Source organism: Dromiciops gliroides, chromosome 1, assembly GCF_019393635.1.
Source record: "Dromiciops gliroides isolate mDroGli1 chromosome 1, mDroGli1.pri, whole genome shotgun sequence".
Taxonomy (NCBI): Eukaryota; Metazoa; Chordata; class Mammalia; order Microbiotheria; family Microbiotheriidae; genus Dromiciops; species Dromiciops gliroides.
The window spans coordinates 654,927,158-654,948,720 of record NC_057861.1 but is presented as its reverse complement, the minus strand read 5'-3'; the positions used below and the strand labels follow the sequence as shown (position 1 = coordinate 654,948,720).

General features: G+C 38.0%; 1 protein-coding gene across 3 annotated transcripts in view; it reads right to left on the bottom strand.

Annotated features, from left to right (window-relative positions):
• Positions 1 to 21,563, bottom strand: part of SH3GL2 (SH3 domain containing GRB2 like 2, endophilin A1) — a 239,276-nt gene that overhangs the window by 183,635 nt on the left and 34,078 nt on the right. Inside the window, exon 1 of one of the 3 annotated variants that reach the window (XM_043977811.1) lies at positions 2,846 to 2,875. The exons of the other annotated variants lie outside the window; for them this stretch is intronic. Within the exon in view, the coding sequence (XP_043833746.1) occupies positions 2,846 to 2,860 (15 nt within the window). The 5' untranslated portion in view covers positions 2,861 to 2,875. Of the gene's footprint in view, positions 1 to 2,845; positions 2,876 to 21,563 lie in introns of those variants that run through there. 3 annotated transcript variants of the gene reach the window in all.

Sequence of the window (21,563 nt, the reverse complement as noted above, 5' to 3'; positions counted from 1 at the left end):
CAGTGATGCCCAACATTTTTCGACTAATTATTAAGAGTTCAGGCAGCTATCTATCATTTATAGAGGACAGGGAAGAACAGTAAAGAAAACAGACCCAATCCCAAAATATTGACTTTTTAAAAACTCTTCTCGTCTATCCCTGCCCTCCACCACCATTTCTTACACCAAAGTTCCTAACAATAGCAGACTGAGATGTTTTGAGTTAAAAGTCGTTTTTCTCTCCACCTTCTGTAAGAGTAGCTAATGAGTTGATGAATGGCTAAAGACTGTGCCACAGTCATAAGAAAGGAGAAATGGGGTATTGGTGTGGATGATTCACATAATGAATAAACCACAAGAATAATAATTAAGAAATTCATGGAACTCAGAGACAGACGGGATCTTAGGGACCATGAAGTTCAAACATATTTTATGAAGGAGAAAATCGAGACCCAGATGACATAGCATCCTGGACAGGACAAGAACGTGGGTCTTTGACTCCAAATTCAGTATAGTTTTAGCTATGCTACTAATAACTAGTGTACTACCTGCCTTTGCTTCATCAAAAGAGGCACTGTTCCTTCTTCTGTTAAGAAATGACAGTGTTTCATTTACTGAAGTAATTTCATATTATGCGGCAGAGATACATTATCCTTTGGCAATTCAACATTCCCTAAAATACAAACTTACCACAAACAGATCCTGATTTGGGTATAAGGCAGATGGAAATTAAGTTGGGCAGGATTTTTTTTTCTGGCCAAGGTTTGAAAAAATAACTACAACAAGCAATTAGCAGAAGTGGTAGCGATAGCTTGAACTCTCCTCCCCACTGGAGTGAGATGCAGCTGTCATCTTTCCGGAAAAAATGGGTCACTGATGCATAGTGTATATCTCACATCATGAAATCATCATGATTCAACTCTGCCTGAGTTCAATGCAATGACTAAGCTTTCAAATATTTTCATCTGTTTTTTTTTAAACAGGGACAATCAAAAAGAGAATTTACTTTGTGTTTTATAGACAAACAAAACAATAATAAAAAAAATTTGCTGTTCTCATAGGATTCAGGGCTAGAAAACCTTAGAAATAATATAATTCAACATTTTCTTTCTATACATGGGGAGACTGAGGTCCAAAGAGAAGAATGCATTTGCTCCTGGCCCCACACAATGGGTTTGGTCTACCTCCTATTTCTACTGACCCACACTGCTCTCATCCAGCAGTCCTATGATTTTACAGTAAGCCAGATAAAAGGACAGCTAGATTACCTTTGGTTCTAGAAAATCAAGGTAAACTCGATCTCTAGCATTGTCCTAGTAAGCTAGATCTCAGGAAACAGTTCCCAACGATTAGTTATCCCAAAGGGGAATGTGCTACCGGCTTGGGAGCTAGTGGGTTCCCCAATTCACTCCAGGTTTTTAAGCAATGAAGGGATGACAATTTACCACTTACATAGTCATGGGGGGTTCTTTTTTTAGGTTTTGGGTTGGACTACATGACCACTGAGGCCCCTTCCAAGACTAAAATTTTGTGAATCACCCTTCTCCTGAATTAAAATGACAGCAGTGTAAAGCAGGGAGAGCTTTGGTTGGGGTTAGGGAGCAGAGTTGCAAGATCTAAAAACCTAGAGGTCAGCATCTGGACATTTTTCAGAAGGGAGAAAAAAGGATGGAAAAGGTTGGCTAAAAGAGGGTGATAGGAATCACTAGAGAAGTGTTCACGGTTCTGCAGGTCAGGGCACTCTTCACAGAAAATCATTTTCCTCACACAAATAATAATGTTTTCATCATGTTCCAATTCTGCCCAGAACTGGAAAGCTCTGACACAGATTTCTACTTTCCACTCAGCCAGCTTAGAGTAGCACAACATGAAACAACCAAGACAATTTCCTGACATAAGGGCTTTATCTGATTTTGTATTTCCTCTAAGGTGGGTAGGGGACATTGGAGAGGTAAGGTGGAGAAGCTGGCTAACACACCGTAATCAAATCCCTACTGCTTCCAAAGCTCAAATTTTGCTGCTTTTTTTTTTTTTTGAGACCAGGATAGTTAATTTATTTGCAGCACGACACTTAAAATTTACAAGGAGGAAGAAGGGACAGAATAGTTCTGATTTATCACGAGCTGGTGCAGTATAGTAGATAGAGTCAGGAAGATTCCAACTCAAATTTTACATCCAACACTTACTAGACCTGTGCTCTTGGATAATTCTTTAACTTCTCTGTCTAGATTTCTTCATCTGTAAAGTGAAGGGGTTGAACTTAATAGCCTCCAGGTCCTCTTCCAATTCTACATCTAGGATCCTATTAGAAATCTTCACTGCATCCAGATGAAGAATATCCAAGGAGAAAAAGAATTCCTGAGTACTAGAAAAATCTGTTGAGAAACCAGGTCCCGAAAGTAGAAAATGAAGACAAATGTTGTTTCTCCAGGCACTTCCTTACACATGGCAGTACAGCTGAGCTTAGTTTCCTCCATCAAAGTGAGAATTAAAATAGCAAAATTTCAACACAAAATAATTTAGGAAGGCTGCATTAAGATGGCCAATGCCTCCAGAATAAGTGAGGTGACAGTCCCACTCTGCTCTGCCCTGACCAGAAGAGATTCAGGTATTGGCCTATATTCTGAGTGCTAGGCTTGATGAAAAGACTGGATTACCTTGGAGCACACATATCCAAAATAATATAGCCAAAATGGCAGAGATGGGAGACCATGTCTTATAAGGATCAGATGAAAGAAATGGGGATGTTTATCTTAAAGAAAAGTTTTTGAATTGAATACATACAAGCTGAAAGAGTCCTTAGAGATCATCTGCATCAAACTTGCACTTGAATAAACATGGAAAGTGAGATTCAAAAAGGAAGTACCTTGCCTCTGGTCATGTGGCTAGTCAGGAGCAAAGATAAAGTCTTGAACCCAGACCTTGAAACTCCTGAAGGGTAGAAGGGAAGTAGGTGGTCAGGAAGCCAGAAGAAAATAAGAATTTATATCCTATTGTGTGCCACTCCCTGTGCTAAGTGCTATACAAATATTATCTCATTTTAGACTCACAACAACCCTGAGAAGTAGGTGCTGTTATTATCCCCATTTTACACTTGAGGAAACTGAGGCAGATAGAAGTTAAGTGTCTTACTTAGGGTCACACACCTGAACTCAAGTCTATTATGCCACCATCTACCTCCTATCAATGAGAAGATTGGATTAGATGCCCAGTGAGGTCACTTTCAAGTCCAGATCTATGACCTCATTGCGAGGCAATGAGGGCTAAGTGACTTGCCCAGGGTCACACAGCTAGTAAGTCTCAAGTGTCTGAGGCTGGATTTGAACTCAGGTCCTCCTGAATCCAGGGCCCTGGAAAGCAAACCTAGAAGCAAGAACTAGAAACTGCCATGAGAGAGAAAAAAATTTCTTAACAAATTGAGCCATCCAAGATTGGATTGGGCTACCCCTGGAGGTCATGGATTCCCCTTCACTAGAGCTTATCAAGCAGACACTGAAAAAATATTTCTCAGAGATACTGAAAATGGGATTCCTACTTCAACTGTAGCTGAATTAGATAACCTCTAAAGCCCTTTCCAACTTTGAGATTTCATGATTCAGGTTCCAATTCTGTTATCATTCATTTAATGTAATGGTGCTACTCATTAAAGGAAGAAATTTAGTATTAATTTCACCAGGAATAGAAAAGAATAGTGTTGTTTTGTTTTCTAGCTGCTAAATTCAACATCAGAAATTCAAGTGTCATTATAATAATGACTGGAAAGGCTAAAGTTAACCTCTGTATTGGGCCATGTGTTTACTATTGATTTGTTTGTTTCTTTTCAAAAGCCACAGAATCAAATGAAGATCCTTCCCAAGTCAATGATCTACTGGGAAGCTGTTTCCATTTTGAATTTCCACAGGGGGCTCTAGAACCCAGAGGCTAATATTCTTTGCTGCTTTTTTAGCAGGTGAAAAAAATACAGACTTGGAAAACATATAAAAGGAATGAAAACATATGCTTCTAGCATCTAAAATTACTGAATAATCAAACCTTCAGGAACAGATTGCTGGGGAGGGGGAGGGGAAACAGTATGCTTTCTTGCCAAAAATAAAGCTATTATTGTTGTTTACCAAAACAAAATATTTTGTCATTTTCATTTTCAGCAATATCAACTAGATGTTTTATGAAAGCAGGCACACTCTTCCCATTCTGGGAAAGGTAGAGTAAATGCTACTGGAAGGTTGGTCACAGCTTTTTTCAGGACAGAGTGGTTGGAAATTAAGCAGATAAGCTTCCCATGGAAAGTAATGGGAAGGGTCAAAAGCAGAAAGAAAAAAAATCCCATACATAAAAAAGATTCATAGAAGTAGATTTTGTTTTTATTTGTGTCTTTGTTATATTAAAAAATATGAAAAGAAAATGGGGGTCAATCATGCTATAAAAACATTTAGAAATTTAGAAATATTTGAATTGATGCAGAATGAAAGAGAGCAGAACCACAAGAAAAATATAGACAGTGTACATGAAAATAACTCTGAAAAGCAGATGAATTGAGATTAAATGGAATGACTAATGTTGAGTCTGGGAGAATCAAGGCAGAAATACACCTCTATCCTCTTGGTAGAAGGGGAAAGAAGTATGGATGCCAAAAACTATTGCATATACTGACAGATATGGTAACTGTGTCCATTAGTTTTTCTTGATTGATTATTCTTTTTACAATGGAAATTGGGTTATTTGAGGGATAGAGAGGGACCGTATTAGAAAATTATCATGATGTAAAAAGGGGGAGGAAACATCACTAGAACTGAAAGATAATGCGATAACAGAGAGAGAGACAGAGAGAGACAGAGAGACAGAGAGACACAGAGAGAGAGAGAGAGAGAGAGAGAGAGAGAACATTTTAATAGGAAAAAAGGAAAGAACATTTTAATAGGAAAAAATCCTTTAAATAGTTAACAGGTTTTGGTATATCACCACTGTAACTACCTAGAAATCTACAACATTTTCATTATTTGGCCAACTGATTCAAGAGAGAGATGATTTTTATTCATATCATGGGAAAAACAAAGGACTTTTTCACCCTTATTAAGTTTAAAAAAAAGTCCATGTCTCCTTCCAGCCCTCAAAACAAAATTTGTCACAAGTAAAAAGCAGCTCTCCCCTCACACTCTTTCATCAAAAATTTTAATGGGGTGTCAGCCAGAGTGAGAATCCTGCTGTTTGCTGTTAAGCAAAACCTATATATAGGAACTGATCCTCAGATGAAAGTTGGTGAGAAATGCACATACTGGTAGAAAAAGCACTTAATCATTAACTCATTCAGTGCACCCTTCTGGAAATGGGTTTTTTGAGGGTATTAAATGCACCCTGTAGGGAGGACTAAATTCAGAGGTTCACTTCCTCACTGAGAGGATAGAATGTACTTTGGATGAATTAGTGTTGTGTACTCACTGGATCGTTTTCCAAATTCACAGGCTAATCCATGCTCTTGTTCTAATGATGAGCATGGAGTAGAAAGGGGGAGTCAGAATCCCTGTCCTCAAACCCTGGCTCTGGAACTTTACAATTGAGTGATCCTGGGGAAATCAAGGATTTGATTTCGCCATTTCAAAATCTCTAAAGTGGGATCCTCTACCTACCTCCCAGGAGAGTTCACTATGTTCTGTCCTGTTCTGATCATGTATTTCATTCTTTAATTTATTCATTCAGTAATCATTAACTGAGGACCTAGTATTGGCAAAGTACTATGGGATATACAAAGATGTGTTTACTGAGTCTTTCTGGATGAGCATGTACACCTGCATACCAAATCCAGTCAAAATATAATCTTCAGGGGGCAGCTAGGTGGCACGGTGGATAGAGCACCAGCCCTGGAGTCAGGAGGACTTGAGTTCAAATGCGGCCTCAGACACTTAACACTTACTAGCTGTGTGACCCTGGGCAAGTCACTTAACCCCAATTGCCTCATCAAAATAAATAAATAAATAATCTTCAGATGTTTGGTACTCTTCCTCTCCATTTGTTCCAGAGTCAATAGGTGACCTTATAACACTAGTGTTGGTGGGGTTTTTTTTGTTTTTTGGTTTTTGGTTTTTTGCAGGGCAATGGGGGTTAAGTGACTTGCCCAGGGTCACACAGCTAGTAAGTGCCAAGTGTCTGAGGCCACATTTGAACTCAGGTACTCCTGAATCCAGGGCCGGTGCTTTATCCACTGCACCACCTAGCTACCCCTAGTGTTGGTGTTTTTATTGTTATTGGGGTTTTTGTTGTTGTTGTTCTGAACAGATACTTTCATCAGTGAAGGGAATACCAGCATTGAAACTTCCCCTAATCGACACAGTTTGGTAACTCGAAAACCTAGACTCAGAGATTTGCCTGTTGCACTGACAAGTTAAGTGACTTGCCCATGATAACAAAGTCAGCATGTGTCAGAGGTTGTACTTGAATCAAGGTCTTTCAGACTCCACTATACCATGTTGACTCTGTTATTATTAGATAATTTCAACTTCAAATTTACCTTACAACAGTTCTGCCTAGAGCCATGCAGATTTATTTTCTCTAAGTAAAAGCACATAAGGAGAAAAGTCATGGAACTATTTAGAAGTCTTTCAAACTTCATAGCTCAGTGATTGACAAAACCAGCAGCTTAAATCACAACAGATTAAAATGTCTCTTTGTTCTCATTCATCCCTCAACAAATTGTCACTTAGCTGGAGAAGGAAGTGGCCAAACAGAAAAATCCTGCTGCTCATGAATGTTCAAATTGTTAGAAACTAAGCTCATATGGTGGAGCTTCAAATAAATACCCAGTTTTACAATGAGATAGATAACTAGATCAAAGGTGTCGTTCAGTCCTTTATCAGTCATGTCTGACTCTTCCTGAAACTATTTAGGATTATATTGGCAAAGATACTGGAATTGTTTGCCATGTCCTTCTCTAGCTCATTTTACAGATGAAGAAACTGAGGGAAACAGGGTTAAGTGACTTGCCCAGGGTCACAAAGCTAGTAAGTATGTGAGGCCAGATTTGAGCTCAGGAACATGAGACTTCCACTCTATCCATTGAGTCACCTAGCTGCCTGGAACAAAGTACCAACATAATGAAAAATGTGATCTTTGGGTTGTTTTTGTTTGTTTTGTTTTTTATGACTTGCTTTGTTGTTGTTCAGTCATTCAGCCTATTCTGACACTTTGTGTGGACCAGAGCATACCAAGAGTATCCATGGAGTTTTCTTGGCAAAAATACTGGAGTGGTTTGTCATTTCCTTCTCTAGTGGATTAAGGAAAATAGAGTTTAAGTGTTTTTCCCAGGGTGACACAGTAAGTGTCTGAGGCTGAATTTGAACTCAGGTCTTCCTGAACTTAGGCCCACAGATCTATTCATTGAACCATCTAGCTGCCTCTGGAGTACTTGCACCTCTTCTATATTAAAGTCAAAGCTTCCCAAGACACACATACACTCCCATTTTCAACAGCTATGAAATAGTTGCTTGTATTTCATTGATTGGATATGGAAGTATCACACAATTATTTCCCTGTAGCTACAACTCAAGTAATTCTACTGTGGGCTGCAACCAGACAGATAGTATCCAAAAGAAACAAGGAAAAAAATTTACAGGCCCTGTTAAGACTTCTGGTTACATAACTTCAAATTCAAAAGTACAAAAACAAGTCAGCAGATACAATTACTGTTCCTAGAGATTCATCTCTCTACAAGTGAACAAATCTTGTTATGAAAATTATTGCAGGTCTGCAACTTTAAAAATAATGATAACATAAACACAATTTATTATAGATGTCAGAGTTAGAAAGAGACCTCAGAGACCTTCCAATCTAACACTCATGTATTATAGATCAAGTAACTGAAGCTCAGAATGAGCACATGACATACCTAAGGTCACACGGCTGAATGTCATAAAGCCAGTAATTGAAGCCAGGTCTCCCAAGCTCGAACTCAATACTACACTATATTGCATCTCACAACTTGACCATAGGAAGTAAATAATTTCAGGAGAAAAATATGTTCATATTAAACCTTCAAGTGGTAGTCTTCTCTGGGCACATACCTGTGTTTCTTCTTTTCCTTAACATCATTCCAAACCCAGTGAATATTCTGCTCCACTTTATTTGTTGTTTACATCCACCATAAAATGATTTGTTTAGAAAGTCACAGTGAGGTTTTGTTTCCTACTGCCAACATTCTTAACTATTTGGCACTAACATGTCTATTCTGAAATAGAGTCACTAAAGACAAGAATAGAATCATCTAATGTTAGACCTGGAAGTTGCAGCAACCATGTGAAGTAGGTCCTACTTGTATTATTAACCCCATTCTACTGAAAAGGAAACTGAAGCCTCTAGGCTTTAGTTCTAGCAGTTAAGAGACTCTATATGGACAAATTGCTAATAATTTATCCCTTGTTAATTTCCTCTTGTTAGTTTCAGACAATACAAGATCTTTAAAATGTTACTTTTATCATCCAATATATGAGCTATCCAGCACCTTGGTACCTGCCTTTAATGTCACAATGTCTTTGATGAAAATATTACAAGGACAGGGCGTAGGACACAGCCTTGAGGGGTGGCACTAGAGACCAACTCTAGGTTGACAGCTGAATTGATACATTAGCCAACACTCTCTGGTCACTGGTTACAAGTTCAAATTAAAAGATACACAAAGGCCCTTATTAATCTCCTGTATGCCATATACAATTTTTAAATTGTCGTTCTTCATAGATTTGTTCTTTAACTCTTTAGGCATCAATGGCTGCTGTATATCTACCTAAATGTATTTTTATCTAATCCCTTATTTCTCCATTTTGTCAACAAGAATAGCACAAAAATCTTTATGTAATGCCTGGCTGAAAGAAAAGTATATTTTATCTTCTGCATTCTTATGAACTATCAGTCTAGTAAGTCTATCAAAAGATGAAATGAGGTTAGTTTGATATGACTTTTAAAAAAACTTAATCCCAAGTAGTTTCCAGAAATTACTGCTAGCTTCCCTACCCATTTTATTTTACTTTTTAAAGCATACATCAGAACTACTTACAAGTAATCAACTAAGTAGCATATCTGTGAACTCTTAGGAGGCAGCAATGCCAGAAATCAACCTGGCTTCCACAGAAATCAGAAAGGAAAAGCTCCTTTACAATATAGTTATTACACTATGAATATTAAAAAATAGTCTTAAGCAAAAGAGTCTACAAATATCAACACAGTCAAAAATAAGGGAGGTGGTATGTGAGTATATGTATGTTGTAGTTCGGTTGTGTCCAGCTCTTCTTGACCCCATTTTGGTATTTTCTTGGCAAAGATACTGGAGATACTTGCTTTTTCCTTCTCCAACTCATTTTACAGGTGAGAAACTGAGGGCAGAGTTAAGTGAATTTCCTAGGGTCATATAGCTAGAAAGTGTCTGAGACTGGATTTGAACTCATGAAGATGAGTCTTCCTGATTCTAAACCTAGTGCTCTACCCACTGCATTAACTAGCTGCCTGAGTATATGTATATGCATAGAGTGAAATAATTGATGGACACACAGAAAGTAATAATGATCAAGAACCTCATCTTACAACATAAAGAACAGTTGCACATTGCATTGAATTTAACTGGTTTGAATTTTACCTGCCCTTCTTGACAGTGGTAGGGAGGACAGCAGTTACAAGGAAATCACCTAAAACAGCTGGCCAAGAAGGCTGCCTGAACCTATCCCAACAAAAAAATCTAAAAATAAAATTAAAATAATGGATCAAATAATGATCAAACAAATTCAATGAGAACTTACAGTGATTGATAAATGATCAAAGGATATGAACAGTCAGTTTTCAGATAAAGAAATCAAAGCTATCTATAGTCATAGGGAAAAAAATGCCTCTCACTCACTACTGATCAGACAAATGCAAATTAAAAGAACTCTGAGATCCCACTTCACACCTATCAGAGTGACTAATATAACAAAAAAGGAAAATGTTGGATGTTGGAGAGGATGTGGTATAAAACTGGGATGCTAATCCACTGTTAGTGGAGTTGTGAACAGATCCAACTATTCTGGAGAACAATTTGGAACTAATCCCAAAGGGCTATCAAACTGTGCATACCCTTTGATCCAGCAATACCACTCCTAGGTTTATATCTCAAAGACATCCAAAAAAGAGAAAAAGACCTATTTGTGCAAAAATATCTATAGCAGCTTTTTTATGGTGGCTAACTGGAAGTCAAGGGGATGCTCATCAATTGGGGAATGGCTAAACAAGCTGTGGTATATGATGGTGATGGAATATTATTGTGCTATAAGAAATGACAAGCAGGATGATTTCAGAAAAGCCTGGAAAGACTTGTATGAATTGATGTATAGTGAAGTGGGCAGAACCAGGAGAACACTGTACACAGTGACAGCAGTATTGTTTGATGAAGACCTGTGAATGACTTAACTATTCTCAGCAATACAATGATCCAAGACAATCCCAAAGGACTAATGATGAAGCTTACTAACCAGCTCCAAAGAAAGAACAGATATTGATTGAACACAGACTGAAACATGCTGTTTTCACATTCTTTCTTTCTTTTTCTTTTATTTGAGTCTTCTTATATAAAAGAGAGCTGTGGTAATGCTTTTACATAGTTGCACATGTATCACCTATAGCTGATTGCTTACCACTTCAAGGTAGGGGGAAGGATAGAATTTGGAACTCCAACCTTTAAATAAAAATGTTTATTAAAAAAAACTCACAGCTTAGACCTTGGAAGCTGCAATCAGTGTGGCCCTGATGCACCCTAAGGATCTGAATTCCATAACCTGATATTCTAATGCAACCTAAAGATCTGAAGAGGAACCTAACTGCAGGAAGAGGAGGTCAGGTGCAGGAACCCCAGGAAACAAGCCAGATAAAAGTTAGTAGAAATGATTCCTCCATCCCCAAGGAAAGGGAGCCATTAAAACTATTAATAGTATTTACTATTTTAATGACACAGAAGAGAACAGAGGCAAGTTCAGAAGGATGCACAGACAAGTGGGATAGTATGAAAATATTGTGTGGAATTCATTGTATCCTTTTTAAAAAATAATCAGTACAAAATAGAAATTCATGGTTTCATATACAATCCTCTTTTGTGTTCTGCTATGTATATGTAAGGTTCAGAATATTTTTTTAATGTATAAGGAAGTCACCAGAAAACTGAAGGAGAAGCGACCAAAAAAAAAGTACACTTAGAACAACTTTTTTGTCACCCTTGATATAACATTTCTGCTTTGGACCTATGGGTATTTCCTAAAATCTGTCATCTTTTCATTTGTTCTTCAAGGTCACCACAGACTAGAGAGGACAAGAATATAAGAAAGGCAATAGGGGAAAGATGGGGGAAAGAAAGAAGGGGTGGCAAGAAATGAGGAGTAGGAATAAGAGAGACGGGAAAATGTTTTTTGTTGTTGTTTTTTTAAGATAGAAAGGAGAGAAGAGAAAGTTATGAACAAATATCAGCTTGGCATTTTATAAATAGTTTGTGACATCTGGCTTCTGTGTAAATGGATTGGATGGTTCAGAAGGGAGAGATGACTGACAGCTATAGCTGGGTCCCATATGGAATAACCCCTGAGGGTCACTATTATTCGACAGCTCTCCAGAATGACCAAACCAGGATTTTTTTTTTCCCAAGACTGGCTCCACTGGAGTCTGTTCACAATCATGACCTCTCCCACTTTCTTTCCTACCCTTAAAGATACTCTGATACTAGGAACCAGTTACACTAGACCTTCTTTATGACACAACTATGGAAAAGAGACAGGGGGTGTTATTACTTCTCTAGGTCCAAGTGTCCCCAAAATAGAAGCAAAATATTAGCTTCAGCACTAGGATTAAATTCTGTATTCCCCTTTAGGCAAGTTCCTTCTCTCCTTTAAACCTCAGTTTCCTGCTCTGCAAATAAAGAAAGAGAACCAAACAACCTCTAAGGTCCTTTCTAACTCTCACCTATATTCCCAGGATTCTCTGCTTTAATTGATTACTGTTACTCTCATTTGGGACTGTTAGCAAAATGAGGTTGTACTTTTAATCTCCTAAATCCAACCTTTTCATTTTACAGATGGGGAAACTAAAAGCAAAAGAGGTTAAGTGACTTGTCCATAGTCAACCAGATAATAAGTGAAAGAGAGGCTCAATATCATGTGGGTTAGCATAACACCTAGCTCATAGTAGGCACTTAAATGATTGATCAATTGATGTAGGTAGTAACAGAATCAGCATTTGAATTCAATTTGTCTGACTTGGAATCTAGTCCCCCTTTCTTCTGTACCACGTGGCTTCCAAAAGAGTAACCTTGAGAACATTGATATCAATGCTGCAGCCTCTGTGCAAAATATCATTGGAGGGGCAGCTACGTGGTGCAGTGGATAAAGCACGGGCTCTGGATTCAGGAGGACCTGAGTTCAAATTCAGTCTCAGACACTTGACACTTACTAGCTGTGTGACTCTGGGCAAGTCACTTAACCTTCATTGCCCAGCAAAAATAAAAAATTGGGGGCAGCTAGGTGGCACAGTGGATAAAGCACCAACCCTGGATTCAGGAGGACCTGAGTTCAAATCTGGCCTCAGACACTTGATACTTACTAGCTGTATGACCCTGGGCAAGTCACTTAACTCCTATTGCCCTGCAAAAAAATATCATTGGAACTCACCTTCAGGAACTGCCTTTTCCTATAGTTTATGAACTGCCTATGAAAAAGAGTCTCCATGAACCTTGATTTGGGCCAAATCATGTACTTCCCTCTTGGGTACAAGATCTTCAGCAAGTGACTTTGTTTCCCTATGCCTCGTTTCCTTTATCTGCTACTCCCTAAATTCCCTTCCTGCTCTGAATCTATGATCCTACATAGACTCTCTCAGCTTTTATATCACATTGTGACTGAATGCCTGCCTTAGGTCAACCTCTTATTCACTAAAAAGAATCCCCCCTCTCCCCCATGACCAAGTTAGTAAGTGCCAGAATCTTGAATTAAGGTCTCTTCTGACTCCAGATCCAGTGCTCTTTCCATTTTTACCATGCTTCCTCCCTTGTCTTAGGTTTTCCGCTGGTTCAATTTTTATTTTATGTAAATGGACACCCTTAATGTTATTTGTCCACTTTAACCACTGGAATTGAATAGGTCATAACTTAAATGGAGAAAAACACCTCTATTAAATGGCCCAAATGAAAAGATTACTCTCTGAGCACATACCCTCACTTGACATTAATCCATTAAGCAATCCTCTTTGAGCACACTTGTAATTCCCCCCAATTATATCATCCATGCCACATTCCTCCATCTTATCCCCAAGGATATCATGAGAGATTCTAGCAAATACCTTGTCTAAGTCAGTTACAGTGTTTGTGTGGATCTACCAATTTGAAACTCCAACAAGAAAAGAAATGATGTGTGAATGATTAGCCGGACTAGTTATTCACCATTTGAGTGGGTGGTAACCAGTGCTACATGATAATTTGCTTATTTAATAATAATTGCTGGCATGTATATAGAACTTTAACATGCACAAAGTCCTTTACAAACAGTATCTCATCTGGTCGACGCAATAATAGGAGCTAGCATTTATATGGCATTTTAAAGTTTGCAAAACACTTTACATGTATTATTTCATTTGATCCTCACACTAACCCTGTAAGGGAGTTGCTATTATTATCCTCATTTTGCAGATTAAAAGAAACCTGAGGATAAAAGAATGGTTTACTCAGGATCATGTAGCTAGGAAATACCAATGGCAGAATTTGAACTCAAGTCTTCCTGGCCCCAAGTCCAGCAACCCGTCCACTAAGCTACTGCATCTTGGAAGGCAACAGGAAAATGCTATTATCATCTGCTTTTGCAAAAGAGGAAACTGATGCAGAGAACTTGTGACCAAGGTCACACAACTAGTCAGTGAGTTTTGTGTGCCAAGGGGATGTTAAATTTAAAAGCTGGCTATGTGAGGGGAAGCAGCAAGGTGAGAGGGAGAGAAATATAGCACTTAGAGGCAAGGCCTTGGAGAAGTCACTATCTTTTCTCCACTATGGAGATGCCTCCAGGCTGCAGATAAAATATGAAAGAGCAAAACCTGTTTGTAAGACTGGCCTCCTTCCACTGCCATTTCTAAATCTGTAAAATGAGTGAGTTGGATCAGAAGATCTCCAAGTATCTTCCAACTCTAAAATCCTATTATCCTGTGATCTGAAAAGATGTGTCTAATGGGGTAGGGCAGATCTGTCATCTCACTCCTCTCCTGTTCCACACTGATAATCAGTGATGTGAATGAAAAGTTCAATACCATGCTCATCACATTTGCAGAAAGGAGGAGTAAATCAGTCATGATAGCACTAGATAGCTACTTGAAAGGTACGAGAAAAATCAATATGTAACAGATCTTATACCTGCACATATGTGAATGCACATCGCATGCGCCACAACACACACCACACACACACACACACCACACACACACACACACACACTATGGCCAGGGTGGAAAATAAAGCTATATCTCACACCAGCAAATGGCAACTCAACTTTCAGAGTAAAATGGCAGAAGAAGGAAATCTGGGCTGTTAACCTTACACCATTACTCCATGAAGGCAGAAAGCTGCTTCTTGGTCTAAAAATATCCTTTGAACATCAATTGTTAAGCCTTGCACTGATTCTCCCTCACCCCATTTTACCATATGTCTGCATGTCCATTGCTCTCTGACTTATTTTTAAACCAAAAGAGCAGGTACTCACTTAGGCATGGGAGAAAACCAAATTAAGGTCTTTGATTTTCAGAAGCATAATACTTTTTTTTTAAAAGTCACCCCTTCTGTCTCTCCCCCCCATTCCTCCTGCTTATACACACACACCACACACACATACACACACACATGGTTTAAGAATGTTTCTAGCAAATTAACTTCATAGAAAGACATGGGATCTGGAGTTCTAGGTCATTACTTACAAATCTGGTGAAAAGAGAAACAAACTCTAAAAATAGGTTTCTTGGGCAAAAAAGATACCACCTACTCTATCCCTTGACACTCGTTATACCCTCAGAAACTCAAAATTACAGATTCTGTTGACAAGTTTTGCCCTAACTAAGCAAAGATAATCATAGACTCTGAGGGATGATTAACAAGCTGGAAGGGACTTTAGATTAGAGCTCATCTAATCCTATCCCTCTCTTTATATCTGGTGTCCCAAAAGTCTTCTTGCAGTCTTAAACTATTAAAGCTTAAAATAGGCCAAGAATACAAATAAGAAAAATGTGGCTCAGGGGAATCAACTTGTCCCATGGTCATAGAAGAGTTAAAACTTAAGCCTAGGCTCCAATGCTCCTTCCACTATAGCACCCTCTTATTAAGTTTTTGCTTCACTTCCCCAACTCTGATCCCTGTATCTCACCCTGACAAAAGCAAATGATTCTCCATATTCAAATATTCTCCATATTTAACTCTTCTTACCTGTTGCACCATCCATCTACAAAAGGATCAAGAGACCCTGACTACCCATTTTCTACACTAAGATGGAAACACGGTACCAGAAGCCTACCAAGGAATCAATTATCAGAGCCACAGCAAGTCTTTAAAAGTCATTCCCCGACAAACACAAAGATAAAAGGCCACCAACATTCCTCGAAACAAACAGAAACCTGGATCGATGTCAAATGCAGAAGCACATGATGTAACAATGAGAGTAATGGATTTTGAATTAGGAGAGACGTGGGTTTGAATTTTGCCATTGACATTTACTAGTTTCTGTGACTTGGCCTAATGATTTCATGGAAACAAGCTCTGAGTCCTAGAAAGGAAAGAACAAAAATACACTAAAGGCACCTAGCAGGGTAGGCATGGAGATAACTCCCCTATACTCCTTGTGTATATACCCTCATTAGATTGATTACACAGCTATGTTTTCTCTGCTGACAGTGAGTAGGATGCTAGGTGAGTAATTCTTCATAAAGAGGTCCCTAAAGATTCAACTGCAAAAATTGTTTTTTAATTTTAAAAATAAAAAGGAGACCTGAGCAGCTGCCTGTTTTCATATGTTCTCTGGGTTATTTGTAATGGGTGGATTGTTCTAAATGTTACCTTCAGCATGTGCTCCAATTTTGATGAGGCTTTAATTTTTCCCCTTAAGCATGTGAGTTGTTATCTTTTCTTATAAAAGATATTTAAACTATTCCATTTACTTGAAAACAATACCTAAATTCAGATAGTATTTATACTTACAAAGAACTACATACAGATGATCTCGTTTTGGTTCTGGGGAAGGGGCTTGGTGCAAACTATTTTGGACCATCTTACAAAAGAGGAGATGAGGTACAGAGAAGGTATGGAGGGTGCGTTAGGTGGCTGCAGTGAGTGGATAAAGCACTGGTCCTGGATTCAGGAGTACCTGACATTCAAATCCAACCCTTGAATACTTACTAGCTGTGTGACTCTGGGCAAGTCACTTAACCTTCACTACCCCACCAAAAGAAAACAAAAAAGTTACAGGAGAAGGTGTGGAATATGACAGAGTAAAATAAATTGGTTTCATTATCAAAGGAACTGGGTTCAAATCCTACCCTCTACAACTTCTTACCTGTGTGACCTTGGGCAAGTCGATTAACCTGTAAGGCTTTGGCTTTCTCATTTATAAAATGAAGAGTTAGATGGTTTCTAAAGTCCCTCACATTCCTGAATCTAGGATTCTAACTATGATTTGATAAAAGTCACACAGCTAGAAAGTGGCCAAACTAAGACTTGAACCCATACTTTCCAATCACACATCACAGCTCACTCTAAATAGCATGCACTCTAATCACAGTGATTCCTAAAACGTCATGTTTCTATGAAATTTGATCCATTTCCATCTAGCAGGGCTCTGTGCCCTCAGAAGCTCATGCCCAGCATTCATGCAATTTTAATGTGTATGCGTCAGAACACTATTCCCTAGTTAATTTGTTCTAGCCATTATTCTGTACCCTGACTATTTCAGAGAACTGTAACTCAATGAATGGGAAGCCAAAAGGGCAGAGCACTTGACAGGAAGCTACTAAGGAATGTTACAAGAATTTGGAATTTTACAAAGAAATAGTCTAAAGTCTCATTCACACAGACAAATTCAAACCAAGTTAAAATAACACCCTACCGGTATAAATATGGATTAAATTTATAAATGTATAAATATTTGTAAATAGCAAAATGCACATAGGCTTTGATTTCTTTATATGTCATCTAGATATCAAAGAACCATTGTGAAATAATAGATATGAATGCTCTAATCCATCTCTAGTTATTAAATATTTTAAATGCAAAAGCTAAGGACATACCAGATAAACACAACCATTTCTGTGACCTCAGACAAATCACTTAATCTCATTCCTAAAGGGTTTTTTCCCCCTTTTTCATTTATAAAATGAGTTGGTGAGACTACATAACCTCCAGAGTCAATAGCTCTCTAATATTCTATAAAGGTACAAATAAGTATAGCCACCTTGACTTCATTTACTGCTGTGGCAGGAGTCAGATACTAGCATTGGCAGTGATTGCAAAATTTCTCATTCTCTTATCAACAGACAGCACGAACCATGTGGCCCACCTTGCTAGAATGCACCCTAGATAGATACCACTGCTTATGAAAAGTAGCCACTTTTGCTTTAAAATATAGTTGTACCACTACATCACCCCTACTGCCACTATGGACATTTGTGTCTCCTTTAAGAAGGAGATGTAGTAGCACAGCCTTTTTATTGAATGCACTTATTTTCAAGTGCATTGCATTCTTCACAATCAAAAGTAATAGAATTCATGTCACCAGGGTTTATTTCTTAACAAAATACTGCCATAGTATATACACATTAAAGTTTCTTTCCCAGAACAACCACTATCATAAAAACAAAAACAAAACTGGATGTTGCACACTTACAAGGAATAAGTATGGCCCTAAAGAAGACTTGTGAAACGACAACCCTACCCCACTCTTTTGCACAGGTGTGGAACATTGCATATATGTGTGCATGTACACATTTATGTAAGTATGTGTACATATTAATTTATATTATATAATTTATAATATAATATATGTGAATGTATATACTTTTTTCCACTATATTGATCAGTTTGCTGATATTTTCTCTTCCTTTTTTCTTTTCTTTTCTTTTTGAAAATAATTATACAAAATTACTCTCAGGGAAAGGGGAAGAGGGAGAGGTAGTGGGAGGGATTCTGGTGCAAGAACAAACAAAAAACATCAATAATTTTTAAAGTTTCTTTCTCATGTGGAATGAGAAAATAGCCTCTAATAGTCTCTACCTGGATTTCCTTATCCCTGAAAAGCAACCATAACAAATAAGAACACTCTTTTAATTTGGGTAGACAATGAAGTTTCTGTACACCTGGGGGTCAGGATAACTTAAAACTATGTTGGTGATCACCTGAGGTCCTTCTACCATACACACTCAAAATCTTAGAGTAGTGGAATGAAATTTCAAGCCATGAAGGTAACTTAGAGACTACGTGTTCCATTTTATAATCTAGGAAACAGCATTAAAGACATCAAGTGACTTGTCCAAGGTCATGAAAGCAAAGATACTTATTAGCAGGGCCAGAACTAGGACACAGGTCTTCTGACTCATGACCCAGTGTGTCTTCTATCACACATTAAAGTAACCTTTTCTGTTTCTCCCTCTCTTCCTTTCTTCTCGGTGGTCCCATAGTTCTACCATAAAGGTTATTCCTCTTTTCCCCGACTTTTATATCATGCCTGTGTTTTTCTCATATTGTCATGAGTATCAAACTCAGGGCCAAAGAGGCTACTGACCTCTAGTGGAAAGTGCATTGGACTACCCCCTAGGAGAACCTAATTCTTATCTCTATCCCCACCACTAATGACTATGTAACTTTGGGCAAGTATCTTAGATACCCAAGTAGAAAATATTATACTACCATCTTACCTAGTAGCCCAGGACCATCAAGGTGACATAAACAAATTAAAAGAACAATTCTTAATGTGCTTAAGTACATAGTACAAATGTCAAATCACTTAAGTCATTAAGGCTAAGATGGACCAAAGCAAGTCTAGTAAACAGTTCACAAAAATCTTTCATTCATATCTTAGTATGTTGGATCACATTTCTATAGTGATTCAAGGATTACAAACACTTTCCTCACATACTATCTATGTCAGAGTTCATAAAGTATTTATCCTTGAGTAAGTGTTCAAGGCAGGACTCCAACTGGATCTTCTGATCTGGTCTACTATACTAAGTAACAGTAGAGATTTCCTGTTTGAGATGAATGTTTTTAAAGGAATTTTTTAGCAATTTGTCTCCTTAAAGGCAAATCACAACAGCATAAAAGCTTGACAATTTGCTTTAAAAAAATCTATGGGGAAATTTAAAATCTGATTAGTAATTTTGACATTTATAGAAATGTGAAGTGGATAAAGCACCAGCCCTAGATTCAGGAGGCCCTGAGTTCAAATCTGGCCTCAGACACTTGACACTTACTAGCTGTGTGATCCTGAGCAAGTCACTTAACCCTCAGTGCCCTGCAAAAAAAGAAAGAAAGAAAGGAAGGAAGGAAGGAAGGAAGGAAGGAAGGAAGGAAGGAAGGAAGGAAGGAAGGAAGGAAGGAAGGAAGGAAGGAAGGAAGGAAGGAAGGAAGAAAGAAAGAAAGAAAGAAAGAAAGAAAGAAAGAAAGAAAGAAAAGAAGAAAGAAAGAAAAGAAAGAAAGAAAGAAAAGAAAGAAAAAAGAAAGAAAGAAAGAAAGAAAGAAAGAAAAGAACGAAAGAATGTTAACAGACCTAAAATCTGTTTAATTGCTACACCTTAAAAGAAAAATCTTATGATGATTGATGCAAGCTTTAAAATCAATAAATCAGATAACTATTTGTATCACCAAATGGTACCCTTTAAATAAGAAACTTCAATGTGTGTTATTAAAGAGCACTGAACTAGGAGTCAGAAGATCTAGGTTTGAATCCCAGATCTATCACTAAGTAGCTTGATTCAGTTTTGTGACCTCACTGGTCCTCAGTTTTACCAATGTAAAATTAGGAGGCTTGACTGATGCTCCCCAAATCCCTTCAAGGTCTAAATCTATGATGTTATTGAAAAATTAAATATAAGCAGAAGGGGAACAGGAGGGGATTTGAGGCAGATACTAAAGCACATGTTTAACCCATCCTACATTTGAGGTTGTTCCTAACATGGAACCATCCCTTAATTCAACTCAATTCAACAAACATTAATTAGGCATCTAATATATACAAAGCCCTTTATCAGGTACTGAGATATGAAGATTAAATAATGAAAAGCTCTTGCATTCATGGAGGTCAAGTTTTAATCTACTATTCTGAGTTTAGCAAAGTGTCTGGCACATACTAGGCTTAATAAATGCTTGTTGATCAATGATACTATTGTGGTTAAGGGTTCAAAATCCAAGGGATGCAAAATGCTCACTGTGGCAGTAGCCAGTTGTGTAGGACAAAGTCCTTAAGTAACAAAGGGGCCTTAAAGTCATATCTCTGTTGGAGAGGGAAGCCAAATGTTTTGATAGTATTTTTTTTTCAGAATGTGGAAAAAAAAAGCTTTAATTATTCCCACGTGCTTGCTCTGCATGAAAAGAAGAGCGAGAAAGAGAAATGGATATCTAGTAAAACAGAAAAAACTTGGGGGAGCTAGGTGGCACAGTAGATGGAGCTCCGGCCCTGGAGTCAGGAGTACCTGAGTTCAAATCCGGCCTCAGACACTTAACACTTACTCGCTGTGTGACCCTGGGCAAGTCACTTAGCCCCAATTGCCTCACTTAAAAAAAAAAAAACAGAAAAACCATAAGAAATGCAATGATCTTGATAGATCCATTGTGTTATTGGGGTAGCAATTTCTTCCACCTGTTCAAGTCACAGCCCCTTCCACAACTCTTTTTGATATGTAATTCTTACAAATGGAAGCTTCTTAAGTATGAACACTGTTTCAATTGTTTTTGTAACTCCAACACCTTCACATGACACATGGTAGGTACTTAAATGATTTTTGATTGATCAATAAATGTGCTAATGAGCATCTACCCAACAGTCTGGAGGCCTCTTCTTCTGCATCTTTTGTTGTTTTATTTTAGATGTGCCCATGCAACCACTGAGAGTCAGAGCAGTAATTCATAGCTGGTGGGCCTTGGAGTTAGAAAGAATTAGAGGCTTAAGCCTTGTCTCTGCTTCACACTAATTATATAACATTGGGCAGTTCACTAAGTACTCCACACCTCAAGATAGCCTTCTAGGACTATAATAACAAGTTACTGATCTTAATCAATGGAAGGAGTTTTCATACTAGGAGATGCAATGATGAAATCACTGGTTTGGACTAAAAGGGGGAAAAAATCCCTTAATTCTTGGTCTTAACCATCTGTTTCTTCTCATTAGGATAAGTGATTCCTTCAAAATTCAGGAAAAAATGCTGACTTCTGCACAAGGCCATTCCCAGTGCTCCCAGCTGATGGTCTGAGTGTCCTTCCCTCTGAGGGCACCTTCCACCTACTCTTTATGTATTGTGTGTGTTTTCATATGTGTGTATATATTTATGTGTGTGAATATTGTAACCTGTGTGTGCATGTGTGTATA